General features: G+C 46.4%; 1 protein-coding gene across 1 annotated transcript; it reads right to left on the bottom strand.

Moving 5' to 3' along the window:
- Positions 1–2,215: 2,215 nt before the first annotated feature.
- Positions 2,216–5,173, bottom strand: LOC119317350. The gene is made up of 5 exons (XM_037591785.1): positions 4,835–5,173; positions 3,537–3,614; positions 3,365–3,449; positions 3,036–3,124; positions 2,216–2,584 (listed from the first exon to the last, which is right to left on the bottom strand). Exons 1-5 carry the CDS (start codon positions 5,129–5,131, stop codon positions 2,447–2,449), a joined length of 687 nt encoding a protein of 228 aa, XP_037447682.1. The 5' UTR covers positions 5,132–5,173; the 3' UTR covers positions 2,216–2,446.
- Between the last annotated feature and the right edge of the window lie 13,754 nt (positions 5,174–18,927).

Here is an 18,927-nt window from a genome sequence, read left to right on the forward strand (position 1 = left end):
TGCACTGAAGCAGTTAGCACATGCGGGAGCAGTCATGTGCAAGAGGTGGACAAGTCGCACACCGGTAGGCACGAGCACACCCATGCTGAGACGATATGAGATCACCCCTGGTCAACCAATGCTCTTGGATTAGTCAACATCGCTATCTTGTGTGATCTTGATCAATCGTCTCTCAAAAGTAACCTATGTTAGTTTCTTGATGTCCCGTGCGTGGCCTTGTCTCATTTTTTTTCAATGCTCAAGCAGCAGGGTCGGTTAGCCGAAGAAGCCCCATCACTGAACCCTCACGTGGCCAAGCCCACCGTCCACCAAGACGATGCAATCAAGGAAAGGTATGTCTCTACCTATATGTAGCATATGCCCTATGTGAATTTGCCACTATGATTGATGAAGAGTTACAAATGATTATCAATATTACATCTTCATTGTTGGAACATGGCCATTGATAATGGATTGATTGGCATTGTTTAGGAATATATGCTATTGTGCTTTTTGATCTTTGAGCTCAAAGTGGTAATCGGTTATTTGACTTGATCTAGTACATTTGTACACACTAGTAATATGAGCATATCAAGAAATCCATACGAGTTGCCAATAGTGGTTGTGGGGGAACAAACTAATGCTAATCCAAAAGATTAGAGCCCTACAGAGACAATGTTAAATAAACACATTATGAGTGATCATGAGCACATCTTTTATTCGTCTGCTAGAGTATGCTATTCTTGATGAGGACCAGTTTTCAGTATGAACATTTTTTGATCAAGAAATCTGGTACAATCTTGATAACAAAGCAAGGGACATATTGGTGGAGAAGACGCTTATGACAGAAGAAAAATATTGCATTTCCCTTAAATGACAGTTCAAGACATTTTTTTCTTCGTATACCCATCAAGGGGTCCAGGTTCGGCCTGATCATCACCTACTTCTGACGAGGTCATCCATGTGGTGAAACAACAGACGCTAGAATTTTTTCCGGAACGGAAGCATAATATTTGCATCATCAATTAAATAAGGGGAGAATAGAGTTTAGGGTGCGCTTGGTATAGGTGTAACTCAATACAGAGGTGTAAGATTTACACGTGTATTTTACTGGGCATGACTGTTTTGGGGCTGGAAATGAAACCGGCCGGTGGAGGCGTGTATTTCTTTTACAGGTGTATTCTGACGAAAACGCTAATCCAAACAGAGCCTTAGAGTTTTACACAACACTCACATACACGGCATGACAATTACTCATATATACAAAATTATATGCCCTAGTCAGTGACCCAAAGCTTGCCTCCTCCAAGATTATGTTAGGAAGGATCAGCGGTGCTATGGATTTGTGACGGAACACCCGAACATTCCTCTCGTTTCAAACGGTCCAAGCCACAAGCATGATGAGGGAGGCATCCTCTCGTTTCAAACGGTCCAAGCCACAAGCATGATGAGGCCATAGCATGATGGTTGGAGTTATGATTATCGGTTCACTTGTCCCACCATTAGTAGACGGATGCGTCAAGGGCCAGTAGTTATTAGTTGCATTGTGGTGGGTTGGAAACTTGAGACGAGGAAAAAGATAAGAACAATACAGATATGCACCACTACATTGTCATTTTTGCTCCTTAGAGAACTAACCTGGGTCTACTTGGTTAGTGGAGTGATTGTACCTCAGCCCATTAATGATCAAACCCCAGGTTTGACCCTTTGTGTCTTATTTAGCAGCCTGTTACACATCATTCTAACCACAAACCAACCTCAAATTACACTTATATTTTATTTTAAAATGACAGTTGCATACTTGTGAAAACAGCTAAGAAGCTCCATGGAAAAGGTATTGAGCAGTACTACAACTAGACAGAAACAAACTTCGGTTTTTGTGGCCAGACTTCTTTTCTTCTTTTGAGGGGACGCAGCCAGATGTCTGGCTTACACACTTCACACTGGTTTTCAACTCTCAGGCCCAAACTACAAAGGGCTTAGTAATATTATAAGCCCACTTGCCGCAATTATATCAATCTTCCCAAGAATGTCCCCTCCGCTACATCAATTTTACTACCTCTCTCTCAGTTTATAGGGCGTACGCGTGCTCCTAGGTCGTCAATTTGACCAACCTAATACAAGTCATATATTACAAAAAATATACCAGTATAAACTTCAGATGTTCTATTTTCAAACCGTATAATTTTTGTGTTATATAGTTTATATGAAGGTGATAAAATTGGCAACCTAGGTATACGCGTAGGACTTGTAAACTGAAACGGAGGTAGTACCAACAATCAGCAGTAAATAACGTAACAAAATGTGAGCAGAGCAACTGGAAGGGAAACGCTGCTCCAAAAAAGACAGACATCCTAACCCCAGATCCAAGCAAAAGCCTAGTGTACCTCCCTGGCAGTGCGTTGATCAAGGCCGCATAGAACCACATGGATCTGAAGCTTCTGTTAAGCTGTATGGTAATCACTCGTTAACTACACTTCACCACAAATGGATTGAAAGCATTTAGGAACTCTGAGGTCCGCATCCCGAGCTTGAGGTCAACTTGTCCACCACCTAGCCAGAAGAAATCCTCATCCAACTTGGTGATGGCTTCATCTATGATAACCTGCCGACAAACCCTTTGTATTATAAGATGCCTTGCAAATTTCAGATTATAATCTTGACATTCGAGAGAAACAAAAAAAAAGCAACCAATGGTACAATACAGAATGTCAAAAATTGCTGTCGTTCATTTAGAACGTCTATTTGAGCAAGAATATACAATAATTTATCAGAAGAACAACTTGATAAGATATTTCGGTTATAATCACAGTTGAAAGTTGAAACCATACATCTTATTGTTTAATACCATCAATTTACTCGTACAGAATTTGAAAAGGACTAGGAAACTTCAAGGAGACGGTACATTAGGCATATAGTGTCAGATATGATATGCAAAATATGTGATTTATCTCTTATGTAGTTCTGTTGTCCTTCAGTTTGAATATAATTACGATAGTATCTTCAACAACATACATCCTTCAAGAAGCAACATGGTAATAGCAAAATTCCATTACCGGTATGGCTGTTTTCATTCCAATGCATGTCACACCATTGTGCACAAACCCAGTAAGCATGAGTGACTCCTCTTCTGGTGCGAGCCTCACTACACCAAAAACAAAAGTATACATTTTAATTTTCTGATACTGCAACAGTATCTGCAGCTATACCTGAAGATCTTGAAACTGAAGCAGATTGGTATATGCATTTTATATTTTTATTTAAGATACAGACAATGATGATTCTGAAGAAACATATGACTAACAATGTTTGATGGTACATACATCTGCCTGCAAATGAATAGTTTGAGATTGTAGAATTTTCAACACACTGAAAACAATCTTACTGTTAAATCTCTTTTTGGGTATCTGACTCTCATTTAGGGTATACAGGAAGTTCTTGATGTTTTCAGCATTAAGCCGTGCCATATACTGCAAAAGATATTCAAGTTATCAAAATAAATATACTGTACTGAGTATCAAGTTTGAAGATGATACATTGAGATTATAAAAGGTTACCTGAACAATAACAACATAATATTTAGAATTCTTTGGGTTACTGCAGTCAACTACATCTGCAGCAGCTTTGGTATTCACCTGCGAAAAGTGGACATGATTCAGAGAACATATCCATGGATACCAAGCCTTAAACAATGCAATAAAATGAGAAGGGAGAGATACTATTACACAAAATCAATCTACTAACACTTTAGAAGCACAAAAGACAAAATCTGTTGAAAAGAAATCCGAAATAAAAAGAGAAGGGAGAGATACTATTCACATATTAATCAGCAAACAAATTTTGGCTTCAATTCTCAAATTTGGGAATAAACAAATCGGACTTAGCCTGGAATGCACTGAATCATTAAGACAGCAGATTAGCAAAAACTTTCTCTACCAATGAGCATTAGTAATTTTTTTGCATATTTCAAGTAGCAAGGACAGTAATCAAATATGTGTGAAAATTAAAATAAAAAGCTAATTTTGAGTAGTTTTGAGTAGCCGAATTGTAAGGACCCATCAAACTATAAATGTCATAACCAGGTGCCAACTTGCCATAGCTCATAACAACAGCGTCTACTATCATTAACCTATGTATAACAATCTAACTCACAGCCATCCATCTGAGCTCAAATCAATGGCAACACACATTTGTGCTAAAAAAAAACCATTCATTCCCTAGTTCTCTACCAAGTCTACCTAGCACCTTCCAACTTATAATGGCATGCCAAAAACTCTGTATCTTTATTCGTCCAGCAACTAGAGACATCTTTTTGTTGCATGGAAGCTAATGGCCGTTGATCTCACAATCTTAAGATACAATATAAATCCAACATAACTACCTGCAATCGAAACACTAGTTGACACAACCCTTTATCATCAATAAATTAAACTTATTAGTTGCAGCATTATTTTAACTGCATATGGTAACTAACAATTAGAGCATTCTTTTCATGAACACGAACAACACTTCTGCCAATATCATGGTACAACCATACAGTGAAAGTACAACTTTTTTCAGAACAAATCACTGAGGATCATAACAGCCTTTTGCTCATGCTGCTAACGAATTACAGACCCTGATATAAGATTAATAGCATTTTCATCCAATAAACCATACGTATTAGCAATCCTTTAGGCCATTGCCTTTATACATGACTACCAAACAATCCATTACTCCTCTAAATCCACCGATAACACAGACAACCTAATGCCACAATGAAGTAAATACAGTCAATTGCAACAACGTGCGCAATTGCGCACGTCAGGTGTTCGACGAAACGCCACATGGGGATATGAAAGGGAAGAGGCCGTACCATCACTATGCTCTTGCAAAGCTGGGCGACTGAATCGGCTGCGAGGAGGTCGCGACGCTCCTCGAGAGAGCGGTCGTAGTAGTCCGCTGGAACACGCCGGAAGGCGAAGTCGTGCACGCCGCGCGCGGCCAGGAGGGCCGAGAGCCGCTCCTCGGTGTCCCCCGCCTCGACCTCCGCTTCGGCGTCGGAGAGAGAGAGCGCCCCAATACGGTGCTGCTGGGCAGCGAGCTCAAGGTCTTCGACGCGACGGAGGATGCGGAGCTGACGCGCCTCGAGATCGGCCGCGGCGGCGCCCATGGTCGATGATGACGAGGAGGGCCGGACAATGCTTCGGTGCCTTAAGGCACCTACCTTTGTGTCTATGACATGTGGGTCCAACAGGTGGCTGGCCCACATGTCAGTAACCCAAAGGCAGGTGCCTTTAAGGCACTGAAGCTGTGTCCAGGAGGGCCGAATAAAAACTTCCTCGCAGATCAGTGTTTCGTCCCAGCCTTTTTTTTGTTTTTTGTTTTAAGGGGTCGTCCCAGCCCAATTAGAGCTGATCTCGAGGGCTGGGAAGCTCTAAATGACTAAATCGTCCCCGCCCAATAGAGCTGAACCTCTGTCCCAAATTCTTAACTACAGGCCGTATTTCAGGGCCTGTTAGGTTTGTGCCTATGTATGCCACAACTACGAAAACACTACTGTGTCTTAAAACCTTTGAAGAATTCTGGCAATTTCTATCGGGTGTGGGTTCGGATCAATGTCTTTAAACCTTCGAGGAATGTTGTATCCATGGTCAGAGACGGGAAGAGGCAGATCTATAGGATCAAGTATGAGAAGCTACCTGACTGGTGTGCTGTGTGTGGTATGCTCGAGCATCTGTACAAGGAACATGGGAACGGGATCTACCCCCCGTTTGCCTTAGTTTTTAAGGACTTTGCGCGAGTTGGGCTATGCGGACTGGAAGAGGCCCTAGGGGAGGCCGAGGCAATCGTGGAGGACGAAGGGGTGGTCGCTCTGGTGGTGGAAACAACAACATATATGAGGAGGGCAATACTAGCTACTCTGGTGCCAATGCTATGGAAAAACAGGGATGGCCACAGCGCCGGCTACAGATGATGTTGACATGGAAGAATTGACCAGGAAAAGGCTTGCGGCTGGACTGCTAGAAGGTTCCCAGATAGACACCGCATGTCAGAGAAGGATTACAGAAGATGGGAGTAACCTAGCTATGGTGCCGATGGGAAGCTCGGTTGTCAGTCCACCACCGAGGAGATATCTGAAAAGATCGAAGACATTTGAAGAGGGGAAGGAGGAATCAACTTCAGCAGTTAAAAATCTGGCGGGCTCCTTCGAGGAGCGCCGCCGTGCCCAATGAGAGCCATGTGTTGGAACTGTCGCGGAGGGGGCAAACCTGTGGCAGTCCGAGAGCTTCGCGAGTTCGCGACTAAGTTTGCCCCTACCCTACTTTGTATTGTTGAAACACAGATTGAAGGGTCTAGGGTAGAATCTTTAGCAAGTTCGATTGGATATGATAATTCTTTTGCAATCGATAGTCAAGGTAGGAGTGGTGGAATTGGCCTTTTTTGGAACAATGAAATAAAGATTGAAATTCTCGGTTACTCTGGGTATCATATCGATGTGTCGGTAGAAGAACAAGGGGAGGAAAAGTGGAGGCCAACTTGTGTGTATGGTGAAGCTCAAACCCATTTACGCCATCTAACGTGGACGACCCTGAAAAACATTAGCACTTTGAGCAACTTGTCATGGTTGTGCATGGGAGATTTCAACGAAGTTTTACGTCCAGATGAGCACGAAGGAGTTGGACAACGCAGCAACGCACAGATACAGGCTTTTAGAGACACAATTGATGTTTGCATGTTGCTAGACTTGGGCACTTTCGAGAAGAAGGTAACAGGCGGCTCTTTCACTCGATGTGGACTTGATCGTGCCTTGGTCAATACAGATTGGATGGCAAGGTTCCCTATGGCAGTGGTAACGCACGAAGAAGCGGCGACATCTGATCATGCAGCGATTATGGTTGATTGGGGCGGCACAAGAGAACGACCGAAGGCACGTGACTTTGAAAGTGGTAGTGATCGACTAGAGGGGGGTGAATAGGCGATTTTTATGAAAGTCTCCAAAACATGGAAGTTTCAAACACAAACGATAGTAATGAACCTATTAACATGCAGCGGAAGGTAGACTACACTAGGAAAACCATAGTCAAGTATTCAAAGAAGTGAAAGCACGAAGACTATTAGCAGCTAGGCAGTATGGATCAGGAAGGAAGATAGTATGAAGCCAATCAGAACCAACAGTCACACAGTGAAGACAAACAGATAATGCAAGCAGGCAATGACTTCACAAAGACCAACTGTAAATAAAGAGAAGGAAGGGATAGAACGAGTTGCTTGGTGAAGACAAGGATTTGTTGGACCAGTTCCAGTTGCTGTGACAACTGTACGTCTGGTTAGGGAGGCTGAGATTCAACTCAGAAGACCGCGTCTTCACCTTATTCCCCTTGAGCTAAGGACACATAGTCATCGCCCAATCACTCAGGTAAGTCTTCAAGGTAGACTTCCAAACCTTCACAGACTTTGTTCACCGGCGATCCACAATGACTCTTGGATGCTCAGAACGCGACGCCTAACCGACTGGAGGATTCACAGTCCTCAAGTGTAACAAGTCTTCAGACCACACAGACAGAAAGACTTTAGTGATGCCTAACACTCTTTGGCTCTGGGTGTTTAGGGCTTTGTCCTTGCAAGGATTTCTCTCTCAAAGGCTTCGGAGGTGGGTTGCTCTCAAACGACAAAAGCCGTGCACTAACTCTGAGCAGCCACCAATTTATGGTGTAGGGGGTGGGGTATTTATAGCCACTAGACAACCCGACCTGATTTGTCCGAAATGACCCTGGGTCACTAAGGAACTGACACGTGTTCCAACAGTCAGATTTCAAACACACGCGGTAGCTTGACTTGGGCTACAAGTAAAGCTGACTTATCCAACCCTGGATAAGATTTGCTCTCATTGTCTTCACTCGAAGACTTAGGATGTGGTTGAGCATCACTTTAGTCACTCTGACTTTGTTCACTTGGACCCCACTTAACAGTACGATGGTTCCTATGACTCAACAAAGAAGAAAATGAAACTACGAGACAACTATGTCTTCGCGCTCCAAAGTCTTCATGCGATGTCTTCTCATGTCATAGTCTTCAATGTGAATATCTTTACATACCACCATTGTCTTCAATGTCTTCACACATTTTTAGGGGTCATCTCCGGTAGGTAAACCGAATCAATGAGGTACTACTACATGTGTTATCCTGCAATTCTCACAAACACATTAGTTCCTCAACCAGGTTTGTCGCCAATACTCCAAAACCAACTAGGGGTGGCACTAGATGCACTTACAATCTCCCCCTTTTTAGTGATTGATAACAAACTGGTTGAAGTTTTCAACGGGGATAAAGTATGTGAAATTGTAAAGGATTGAGGTATTGTCTTCGTAAGTAGCAAAAAGGCTCCCCCTGAAGATGTGCATATAAGTATTTTGCTTTTGAATGCAAATGCACATGGCAGGTTGTACTTGCGGAGATCCTCTTCTACTTATGAAGACAATTCATCATGCATGAAGGGATATAGCGAAGATAATGACACGCATAATGAAAAATGGACATTTGCAAAATGACTTCGTGCGGAATTTATCGTCGCACATGCAGAATTTATCATCGCATCACATAGTTGACCCAAAAGGTAGCAGACGACCATCAAGTTTAAGTGTTACAACTCAAAGAACCAAATGTATCAAAAGCGAGAGTTGTAAGCACTTGGCAAATGTAGCAAAAAGTATAGCAACCACCCATATGGACCCGCTTGAAGACTATCAACTCATATGCTTCTCCCCCTTTTGTCAGCGATGACCAAAAAGGTTTGAAGACATAGAGCTTTCTACTCGTTCCCGTGAGGAGTAGGCGAAGCAGTAGGGTCATCATTGAGGTTTGGTGGTGCAGACGAACTTGGTGCAGTGTTGATACGCGCCGAAGTGGGAGGTGGTGAGGTAGCATCATCTTGGTCATCAATGACTCTGGCATTAACAGTTGCAGCTGAGGAAGAATAGTCGGGGTCTTCGAGTGAGGGAGTCCGACGCAAGTGAGCGTTCCGTGGAGGAGTGGAATCAAACTTGAATCTCTCCGTGAAGCCATCCTGTTGAAGATCATCTTCAGAGCTCAGCAGAGTCAGACTCTTCCACGATCGGCGACAGGTTTCGTGAGTGACAAACGCATTCTTGGTGGCAAGGTTGCGAATGCGATTGACATCTACCAAGAGGCTATGCATTTGACGCTTGAGCCAGTCATGATGCTTATCTTGTTTCTGATGCAGGGCGACTAGAAGCTCTCGGTCATTGAGAACACGAGATCGCTTCCGAGGCCTTTGAGCAATTGTGCTTTCAGTGGCTTCAGTTTGGGTACGAGGGGCACGTGTATTGCCAGCCAAAGGATAAACACGAGTGACGGCCTGAACTCCTTCAATGGGCTGTGTGAAGCTTTGGTGATTAGCATTGTGAAGATAAACAGGCTCTTTGGCAGGCTTTGGGTAGATGGCTTCAACAGCAGATCAACCTCTGGCAAGAATATGAGATGGTTGCGCGCAGAAGGCTGATAGTTGCACTACAAAAAAAAGACACATCCGTGACATTTTGGGCCGAAAGAAATTTTTTTCTGTCATACATATGACACTTCTATGATGATAATTATGACAAAACCCGGTATCATCATAGATGTGGTGGGCTCCTACTTCTATGACAAAAAATCATGACAGAAAATGGGCTTTTCGTCCTGGGCGGGCCGGAGACGCAGCTACATGACATTCTTTGGGCCGTCCATGACAGGAAAAACCGTGGTAGAAGCGAGGGCGAGGAAAATTTTGGGGAGTTCCCGGTTACGGTGGGAGGTCGGGGGCCGAGCGGTGCGCGTTTCTCTCGTAGACGTACGCGCGTGTGTGTGAGGCATTGGCTCTAACTGAACCCGAGCGAGGCGTTGGGCTCTAACTGAACCCGAGCGATTGCACTGCAGGCTACGCGTTACTGAACCCGAGCGATCGATCGATGGCTGTTAACTGAACCCGATCGAGCAATTCCTTCGCTACTGCTGCTAACTGAAGCCGATCGATGCTGCCTCTAGATGAATAGTGAGTGTTATGGGGGGGGTGGATGAACAGTTCCCGGTGGGGGTGGATGAACAGGACCCCCGTGGTGTTGCCTCTGGATGAACAGGACCCCGATCGATCGAGCCGGTTGGGGCTGGATGAACAGGACCCCGTGGAGGGCTGGATGAACAGGACCACCCCGTGGAGGGGTGGTTGAACAGTAGACGGTGGAGGGCAGGATGAACAGTAGCCCATGGAGGGGTGGTTGAATAGGAGCCCGTGGAGAGGGCTGGTTGAACAGTAGCCGGTGGAGTAGCGCGCGGTGGAGGATGGATGAACATGAGCCCGTGGATGAACAGTCACAGGTGGAGGCTGGAGGAGGTCGATGGTGGATGAACAGTAGCTCGTGGAGGCTGGAGGGGTGTCGACGGTGGAGATGAACAGTATCCCGTGGAGTCCCGTTTTGCGGTATGCCACACCCCTCCCGATGAACATGACCCCCATTTTGACCGTAGCGCTCCAACACAAGTCCGTTTCGTCCGTTTTGCGGTATGCCACACCCCTCCCGATCAACAGGACCCCCGTTTCGACCGTAGGAGGTCCGTTTCCTCCGTTTTGCGGTACGACAGACCCCTCCCGATCAACAGGATCCCGTTTCAAACGTGGCCGGTCGAACACAAGGCCGTTTCCTCTGTTCTGCGGTACGCCAGGCCTCGTTTCCATCGCATGTTCCGTCCAAGCCCTCCCGATGAACACGACGCATTCCGTTGCCTCCCCATGAACACGACGCATTCCGTTGCCTCCCCATGAACACGACGCATTCCGTTGCCTCCCCGTGAACACGACGATGATGTTGTTTCTCCATTCCGACCCAGCCATGTACACGAGCCCCGGCCGTACGTATGCGCGAGTAGGCGTTCGAGACCCCGCCCGTATGTACACATACGTGGCCGTATTTTCTTTCTTGCACCCTGGCCGATGTACGTACGTGTACATGCTATGTGCGCGCCTCTACATCGACCGGTATATATGTACATACATGTTCGCGACCAGAATGACAACGCTACGGACGCTTCGACCAGGTGGGTCCCGACTGTCAGGCACTTCCTTGCGTGCGAAGATGTAGCTGGTGGGTCCCAGCAGTCAGGGGCAAACGTTTTTTTTGCGAAATACGGTGGCCCGTCCGGTGGGTCCCCGCTGTCAGGTGGAAGAATAATTATTTTGCGCGTAATAAGGAGGCACTTCCTTGCTGCGGCCGTGGTCCCAGCTGTCAGCGTCTCCACGCACAGTACTCTTTCGATGGAAGTCGGTCGTTGACCACATTGACCACGACGCGCCGAGAGCACCACGGCGGTGGACGACGGCGAGGCCTAGGAAGGGGACGACGCGAAGCCGGGGAAGACGTGGCAGTGGAAGCCCACGCGGAGAGGAGTACGAGGGTTCACTGGTTTGGCTGCGGTGTGAGGCTGCCGTCGCCATAGGGCCTGACCAGCGGTGGGAATAGTAGGGGGCGGTGAGGCCTTCGCGACAGCACAGCTGGCCACGGGAGGCAGGAGCATGCGGCACGACCGGCGCTGCTTTGGGCGGCTGGAGCAAGAAGACCAGAGGTTGAAGAAGCACTACGGCCGTTGGATGGACATCGTATGGTCACTGGAGCTAGAATCGTTCATATTGACTAAGTTGACAAAGCCCTTCGTCCCCGTCAACTTAGTAGGCCCACAAGTCAGCCTCCCAGCAAGGTAGGTCCCAGCTAGCCGGGGGAGTATTCATTTTTTTGTGCGTAATAAGGAGGCACTTCCGGTGGGTCCGAGCTGACAGCGGGGGGAATGTTTTTTCGCGAAATACAGTGGCCCGTCCGGTGGGTCCCAGCAGTCAGGGGGAAACGATTTTTTTCGCAAAATACTGGTGGCCCGTCCGGTTGGTCCCCGCTGTCAAGTGGAGGAATAATTATTTTGCATGTAATAAGGAGGCACTTCCTTGCTGCGGTCGTGGACCCAGCTGTCAGCGTCTCCACGCACAGTACTGTTCTGATGGAAGTCAGTCGTTGACCACATTGACCATGCCGCGCCGAGAGCACCACGGCGGTGGATGACGGCGAGGCCTAGGAAGGGGACGACGCGGAGCCGGGGAAGACGCAACAGTGGAAGCCCGCGCGGAGAGGAGTACGAGGGTTCACTGGTTCGGCTGCGGTGTGAGGCTGCCGTCGCCGCAGGGGCTGGCCAGCGATGGGAATAGTAGGGGGCGGTGAGGCCTCCGCGGCAGCACAGCCGGCTACGGGAGGCAGGTGCATGTGGCACGACCGGCGCTGCTTTGGGCGGCTGGAGCAAGAAGACCAGAGGTTGAAGAAGCACTACGGCCGTTGGATGGACATCGTACAGTCACTGGAGCTAGAATCGTTCATATTGACTAAGTTGACAAAGCCCTTCGTCCCCGTCAACTTAGTAGGCCCACAAGTCAGCCTCCCACCAAGGTGGGTCCCAGCTAGCTGGGGGAGTATTCATTTTTTTGTGCGTAATAAGGAGGCACTTCCGGTGGGTCCGAGCTAACAGCGGGGGGAACGTTTTTTTCACGAAATACGGTGGCCCGTCCGGTGGGTCCCAGCAATCAGGGGGAAATGATTTTTTTCGCAAAATACTAGTGGCCCGTCCGGTGGGTCCCCGCTATCAGGTGGAGGAATAATTATTATCCGCATAATAAGGAGGCACTTCCTTGCGACTGTCGTGGACCCAGCTATCAGCCTCTTCACGTACAATACTCTTCCGATGGAAGTCGGTCGTTGACCACATTGACCACGCCGCGCCGAGAGCACCACGGTGGTGAACGACGGCGAGGCATAGGAAGGGGGCGACGCGGAGCCGGGGAAGACGCGGCAGTGGATGCCCACGCGGAGAGGAGTACGAGCGTTCACCGGTTCGGCTGTGGTGTGAGGCTGCCATCGCCGCAGAATAACATGGGGTGTGGGTGAGTAGAGGGATGCCCTGGCCAGCGGTGAGAGTAGTAGGGGGCGCTGAGGCCTGCGCGGCAGCACAGCCGGCCACGGGAGGCGGGAGTAGGCGGTCCCGCCAGCGCTGCTTTGGCGGCTGGAGCAAGAAGATCAGAGATTGAAGAAGCACGACGGCCGTTGGATTGACATCCAACGGTTACGTCTGCTAGAATCGTTTGTTGACGTATATAATAACTAAAAAAATCTTGCATACGCGTCAACTAAACAGGCCCACAAGTCAGACCACTCCCTCTTTTTTTAATAATTTATATATAGCTCATGGCAACTTCTTATGCAATTTATTGCAGTCGTTTTTTTTTGGTTGGCCAGGGCCAATTTCGCATATTTCTGTGGATTCCAAACTATTTTTAATACCGAAATGTCCAGCCAAATTTAAAGTACTTTGAAGATATATTTAAATTAGGTTAATGCCCAATGAAATAGGAATCTGAAAATGTAATAAAATTCAGAAATTATAAAGTAATTGCCAATTTGTCATCTGTTTTTATATTTACAACCCATTTCATATTACTTTCAAGATTTGCAGGCGTCTTGAAAGAGTTGCAGCCCATCAGGGCATAGAAAAATAAGTTGGCCTGGATTGGGTATTCTTCAGAAAAAATAAACTGGGCTCATTTTCACAAAGAAAAAATAGCTAGGCTGGTCACATGGTGAACATAAAATATAAGTCTGGGCTAGACGGGCCACAACCCAGTTCAAACCCTGCTCCGTGTCAACAATACCAAACAAAAAAATACTGCTCGAGTAGCTACGTCCTAGGTGTCAGCCAGTCTTGTGTTGTTCTCTTGTCTATTGACTATATACGCTCCCAATGTCGTGGGTCCCAGATGTCAGGAAAACACTAGGAGGAAGCATTTTATTTTTCCATACGCTGACGTGGTGGGCCCCTACTGTCATCCTCTCCACGTACTTCTGCCGATTCCTGTTGTTTGTTGACCATGTTGACAACGCGAGAGGGCGGCGCCGCGGCGAGCGCACCAAAGCGCGTGGAGGACGTCGGCGTTAATGATTTAGGAGACGATGGGGCGGTGATGCGTGCGCTGAGGCGCAGCCAGCCGTGGGAGGCGGAAGCAGGCGGCCCCGCCGGCGCTGATTTGGTTTTGGCGGCTGGAGGAAGACAGGACTGAAGAAACACGACAGACTGTAAAAGTAGCAGGAGTACTTAACAACCTTAACTGAAACCAGCAGGGGCACTTAACAACCAAAGCTGAAAGCAGTATGAGTACTTATACAGGTTCAACCGTACAAAGCACGCCTCAAACAGTGCTACTTTGCCTACAGTTAACCAAGGGTGAGGCCGCCAAGCCCCAGGACAAGGCCCAGGCGCCACCCCGCGCATCCACAACCTTCTAAAAGCGGCTTCATCTCGCAACGTGGTCAATAAACAGGATATTCGCTTTAGAGCCATGGAAAAGCATGAACATAATCTTCTGCCCTATTCTCCAAGATGGACGGGCCTTCATTATTTGAGACCACCCATGAATAAGTATCTTTTCACCTCCAAGGGGTATTGAGTAGGTCGACATAAATATCATGTTGTGACCAAGCGCAAGTCTGGCCCGACCATGGTCAAGCATCTGTATAGGAACAATAGAACTCAGCAGTTCCTGTTTCAAGAAGATCACAGCTGTAAAACTGTGTATAAGCAATAGTTTATGAACAACATATATAACAGAAAACAGCTCGTACCATAAGTTTCTCGACACAGTTGGACCTGTTCAACGAGTGCAACAGTGGCACACATATCCCACGTGGCCTTCCATGATTGAAACGCCCCACAAGGACCTCAAGACGATCAATAAAGTGTAGGAACTTGTGGATGTCGATCCAGTCAACTTCAGTGCCATTAGTAGCAGTCGAGTTATTACAGAGTAACAAACGAGCATACTGCTTAACTCTGAAAAAACCTACACGTGCCACCAATTATAAGAAAATATTAGTTAGAAGTAGCATCTTCGTGAGAGATTCGTTGCTACTTCTAAAGTTAAATTGTGATTAGTTAGATAGAATAGGTGGATTAAGAAGTAATCGAAGCAACAAGCAAGAACCAGATACAAAACTAACATGGATGAACAATTGGAACGACGTCGGGGTGGAAGATCGCAGTGAAGATGAGACCAGGTTCTGCTATTTCCATCAACATTCATGCGCCAACTTTCAGTCCGTAACACTTGAGAAAGTTTATCCAAGTTCGGCCATAAAAAAAGCAGCGATCTTCTTGGTTCATGAACCCAACTCGGAACTTATATCCATGGCTTGTCTTCACTGTGACCATTAAACTAGTGTATTCAGTTATGGCAAGGCCGAGCATCTTGAGTACATGTGTTCTGGCAGAGCAAATAATACACTGCAGGAAAAATAATATGAGAACACAACATGTTCAAAAAAAACCCACCCTCCCGGATAGAAAAGAGGATTCTAGGAACATACTGTGCGCGTTTCAAAATGCTGTGTTAGGATGAGAAGGAACAAGTGTGGCGTCTCGCCGAGGGCGCAGAAACCTGTAGGGTACTCGCACTTTGGGCACTGCAAATGAAACACACTAGATTCAGTAGGAAGAAAAATGCATCAACTGCGGCGACTGCCATCCTAGGATTACCTGCGACCAAGGGACTTGGGTTTATCGGGGATTGATGAAGAATTCGTACCTGGTTCTCCATGAGAAAACCCTATGCAATCGCCGAGAGGGGGTTTTCTCTGAACAAGCAGACGAGGGAGAAGGGGATTCAGGCCAGTGAAATATTGCCGCTTCGTCCGTCCAGCTTACTGCTAAAGCTGGAAAGGGGGGGTTGTGACTTGACGACTCATTGGGCATTACTGCAGCGCTGCGACCGGGGTGTGTCTACCGTGAAGTTGTGCACTCTAATTTGTGCATATGGCACGTGGACCCCGTTGCCGGTTGCCCCACATATCAGCGAAAGGAAGTAGAAAGACAGGAGTAACTAGTTACACATAAATATATTTTTTGACAGAGAGATACTCCCTCTGTAAAGAAATATACAAATCTTTTATATCACAGGCTCACCTTGCCGAGAAATATACTCCCTCTGCAACGCACGGGCATTATGGGGGTTCAGTTGAGAATATAACAGTCAGATGTTTTTTTGAGGGATAAAAGTTGCTTTATTGAAGATTAACAGTCATAGGTATACAAATAATTTCGGGGGTTCCTGTGAGCCAAAGATGGCGTCCACAGGGCAAAGAAGTAGCAGCTTTTGCGAGCACATGCGCTTCAACATTACACTCGCGTTTTTCATGTATGATCTCCATGGTTTGGAACATATTATTCTTCATCTTGATCTCGTCCATAATAACTTTGCTGGGCCCCAAGTATGCCTCTCCGATATGCTTGACTGTTGCTGAACAATCGGTGCTAATCTGAACTTGTTGCAGGTTTAAGTCAAGAGCCAGAGATAGCCCCTCGCAACATGCCATTGCCTCTAGGATCTCTGGATCAATAACACTTTCGCACACCAGTGCCGATGCTCCAAGGAAGAAGCATGTATGATCTCGGTTCACAACTGTCAGGGCTCCCCTTTCACCATTGCGAGATAACGCAGCATCAACATTCATCTTCGCCCAACCCACAGCAGGAGGAGGACGCCACTTCTGCACTGAGCTAGTGCTTCTCGAAACTAGGTTCTGGACTTTGGGCCGCAGGCCGACCCTGCATGTTTGGGGGCCCATGTGTTCTATCTCAGCGCTTTTCATATTGCACGCGATCGTTACGGCGCTGGTTTTAGATGCTGTCGCAAGGCGAATACACAAAATTAAATAAAGCACGGCAGCTGTTGGAATGAAATCGAACGACAGTTCCTAACCAGCAATCAGAGTTGCAATTCTATCAACGATATACCATGTGGTAAATAATACTATCGTACTACTTATACACACATGACACTTGTTTCACCATGCCAGATTATTACATCAAAATCTCTCGGAGGATAGATCAGTTAGGCAGTTGCGTGCTGCTACTGAAGAATTTCAAAGTTGATTTGGACCAGCTCTCCTTGCCAAGAAAGTTCGATTTTGACATCATCCCCTACCGCAAGATATGATTTAGATTTTAACCTTGACCATCCTTTAGCATCAATCATCATGCGACCATCCATTGTACTTACGATATATTGAGCAGGTTCATTCACACCAAGGCTGCGCATGGTAAGAGAAACTTGGCCGCGGTCGCCCGGATTGTTGAACGACTCCCTCGTTGCTCTAGGAATTCTCTGTTTGCAAACAAGAAGACATATCCAAACAGTTAGATCAACACAGTGAATCATGTGAAACAACATGGAAAGAAAAAAGAACGAAGCACTTGGGCGGCCAATGCTTACCAAGAAGGTGGACATGTCGGTTTTTGTAAGGACTTTGGTATATGAAGTGCGAACTGTAGCCCAGTCTGTTGCAGGTGCAACTGCATGGGCCGGAGTAGATGCAAGTGCAAGTGTTGGTGCAGGTGCCGAAGCCGCTGCTGCTGCCGGAGATGGTGCTCCTTGTAGAGCTGGTGCTAGTGTTGGAGCAGGTGCCGGTGTCCATGCCCGATCCTCCGGTAGATCAGACTGATCCGCTGACGCGGTCGGTGCCCAATCCTTAGCTGGATCAGACTGAGCTGCTGCCGCTGTCAGTGCTAGAGCAACTATCGGTGCTCGATCTATGCGAGACAACGGTGATTGTGTTTGGTCTGCTATGATCAGCTTTCTAACTTGACTAGGATCCGTGACCGTGATCCATTTTTTCTTCATTTCTTTTAAACGCGAGAAGGACTAATTGTGGCGTTTTTGTTAAACCAAACTGTAGTTCATCATAGGGATTCAGCTTGTACTCAGACAATAGACTGATCCAATTTTTTCCAGTAATATAAGTGATGGACAGTGCCTTCGTTACTGACACGACATAAGAAGTGAAACCTGCAAAAATAGCCATTGTAGAGCAAACCAAACGGTTTATTCTATGATGAATGTCACATGGAAAAACCTGCATCGTAAAATTGCAGGAAAAGAAAGAAAACATGACATTAAATCAATAAGATTTAGAAAGTAAATCAATAAGATTTACTTGATGTGACACGAGTGAATCCTTACCAGGAAATCACTATGTTGAAGTACTAAACAGAAGATTGATCGTTCAACTACGCGTGGCATGCAGGGGCCCTGCCTACTCCCACAAGCAGGACAATCCAAAGGTCGTGACAAATCGTATGGACCGAACATCCATGGGGCTGGAAATCCTGGTGGGTGCGATAAACCCTGCAATGCATACAGATATTGGAGTGTAACCATAATTGATAGACCGTCCTCACAAAAAATATGATATGGATACTTCAAAATATACAGACTGAATTGAGTGGACAGACATTAACATAGACCGTTCTCATGACTGGCCACACACCAAAAGCGGCAGTACTAATAAACAATACAGGGTTCACAAACACAAATCAAGTACTGAACAATAGTACTTACTATAGACAAGCAAAGTTGCACTAACTAAACTCTGCAGACTATTTTTTGCCACCGACCTACAGGATGAACCCCGCATAACTGACTAGGCCATGGACTTCGTGTGAGATGTCTACATGCACCATCACCATCTTGTCAACCTTGGATAACCTAACAGAGTGGTCTTTCCACTCATAAGCATGATGATGAAGACAGGTCACATCAGATTTGTTGGGAAGCTTTACAAGAACCACACCCTTCGTAATCAAAGGCACAGCCAGGAAATTGTTGTGGTCAAGTACAGCCTCGAGAACACGCCTGACAACAATGCTACAGGAAAACACTAGTTCAGGACACGTGGCGACAAGGACACAACAGCTGGATAGTTCAGCAGTAGAACTCATCATCAGGTCTTCCAGTTCACACGACATGACTTTGAGAACTTCATCTCCACCGCGGACCTGGTTCTAATTCAAACAGAAACCATATTTTATTACTACCTCCATTCAGAAATATAAGAT

Source organism: Triticum dicoccoides, chromosome 6A, assembly GCF_002162155.2.
Source record: "Triticum dicoccoides isolate Atlit2015 ecotype Zavitan chromosome 6A, WEW_v2.0, whole genome shotgun sequence".
In the NCBI taxonomy this organism is placed as follows: domain Eukaryota; kingdom Viridiplantae; phylum Streptophyta; class Magnoliopsida; order Poales; family Poaceae; genus Triticum; species Triticum dicoccoides.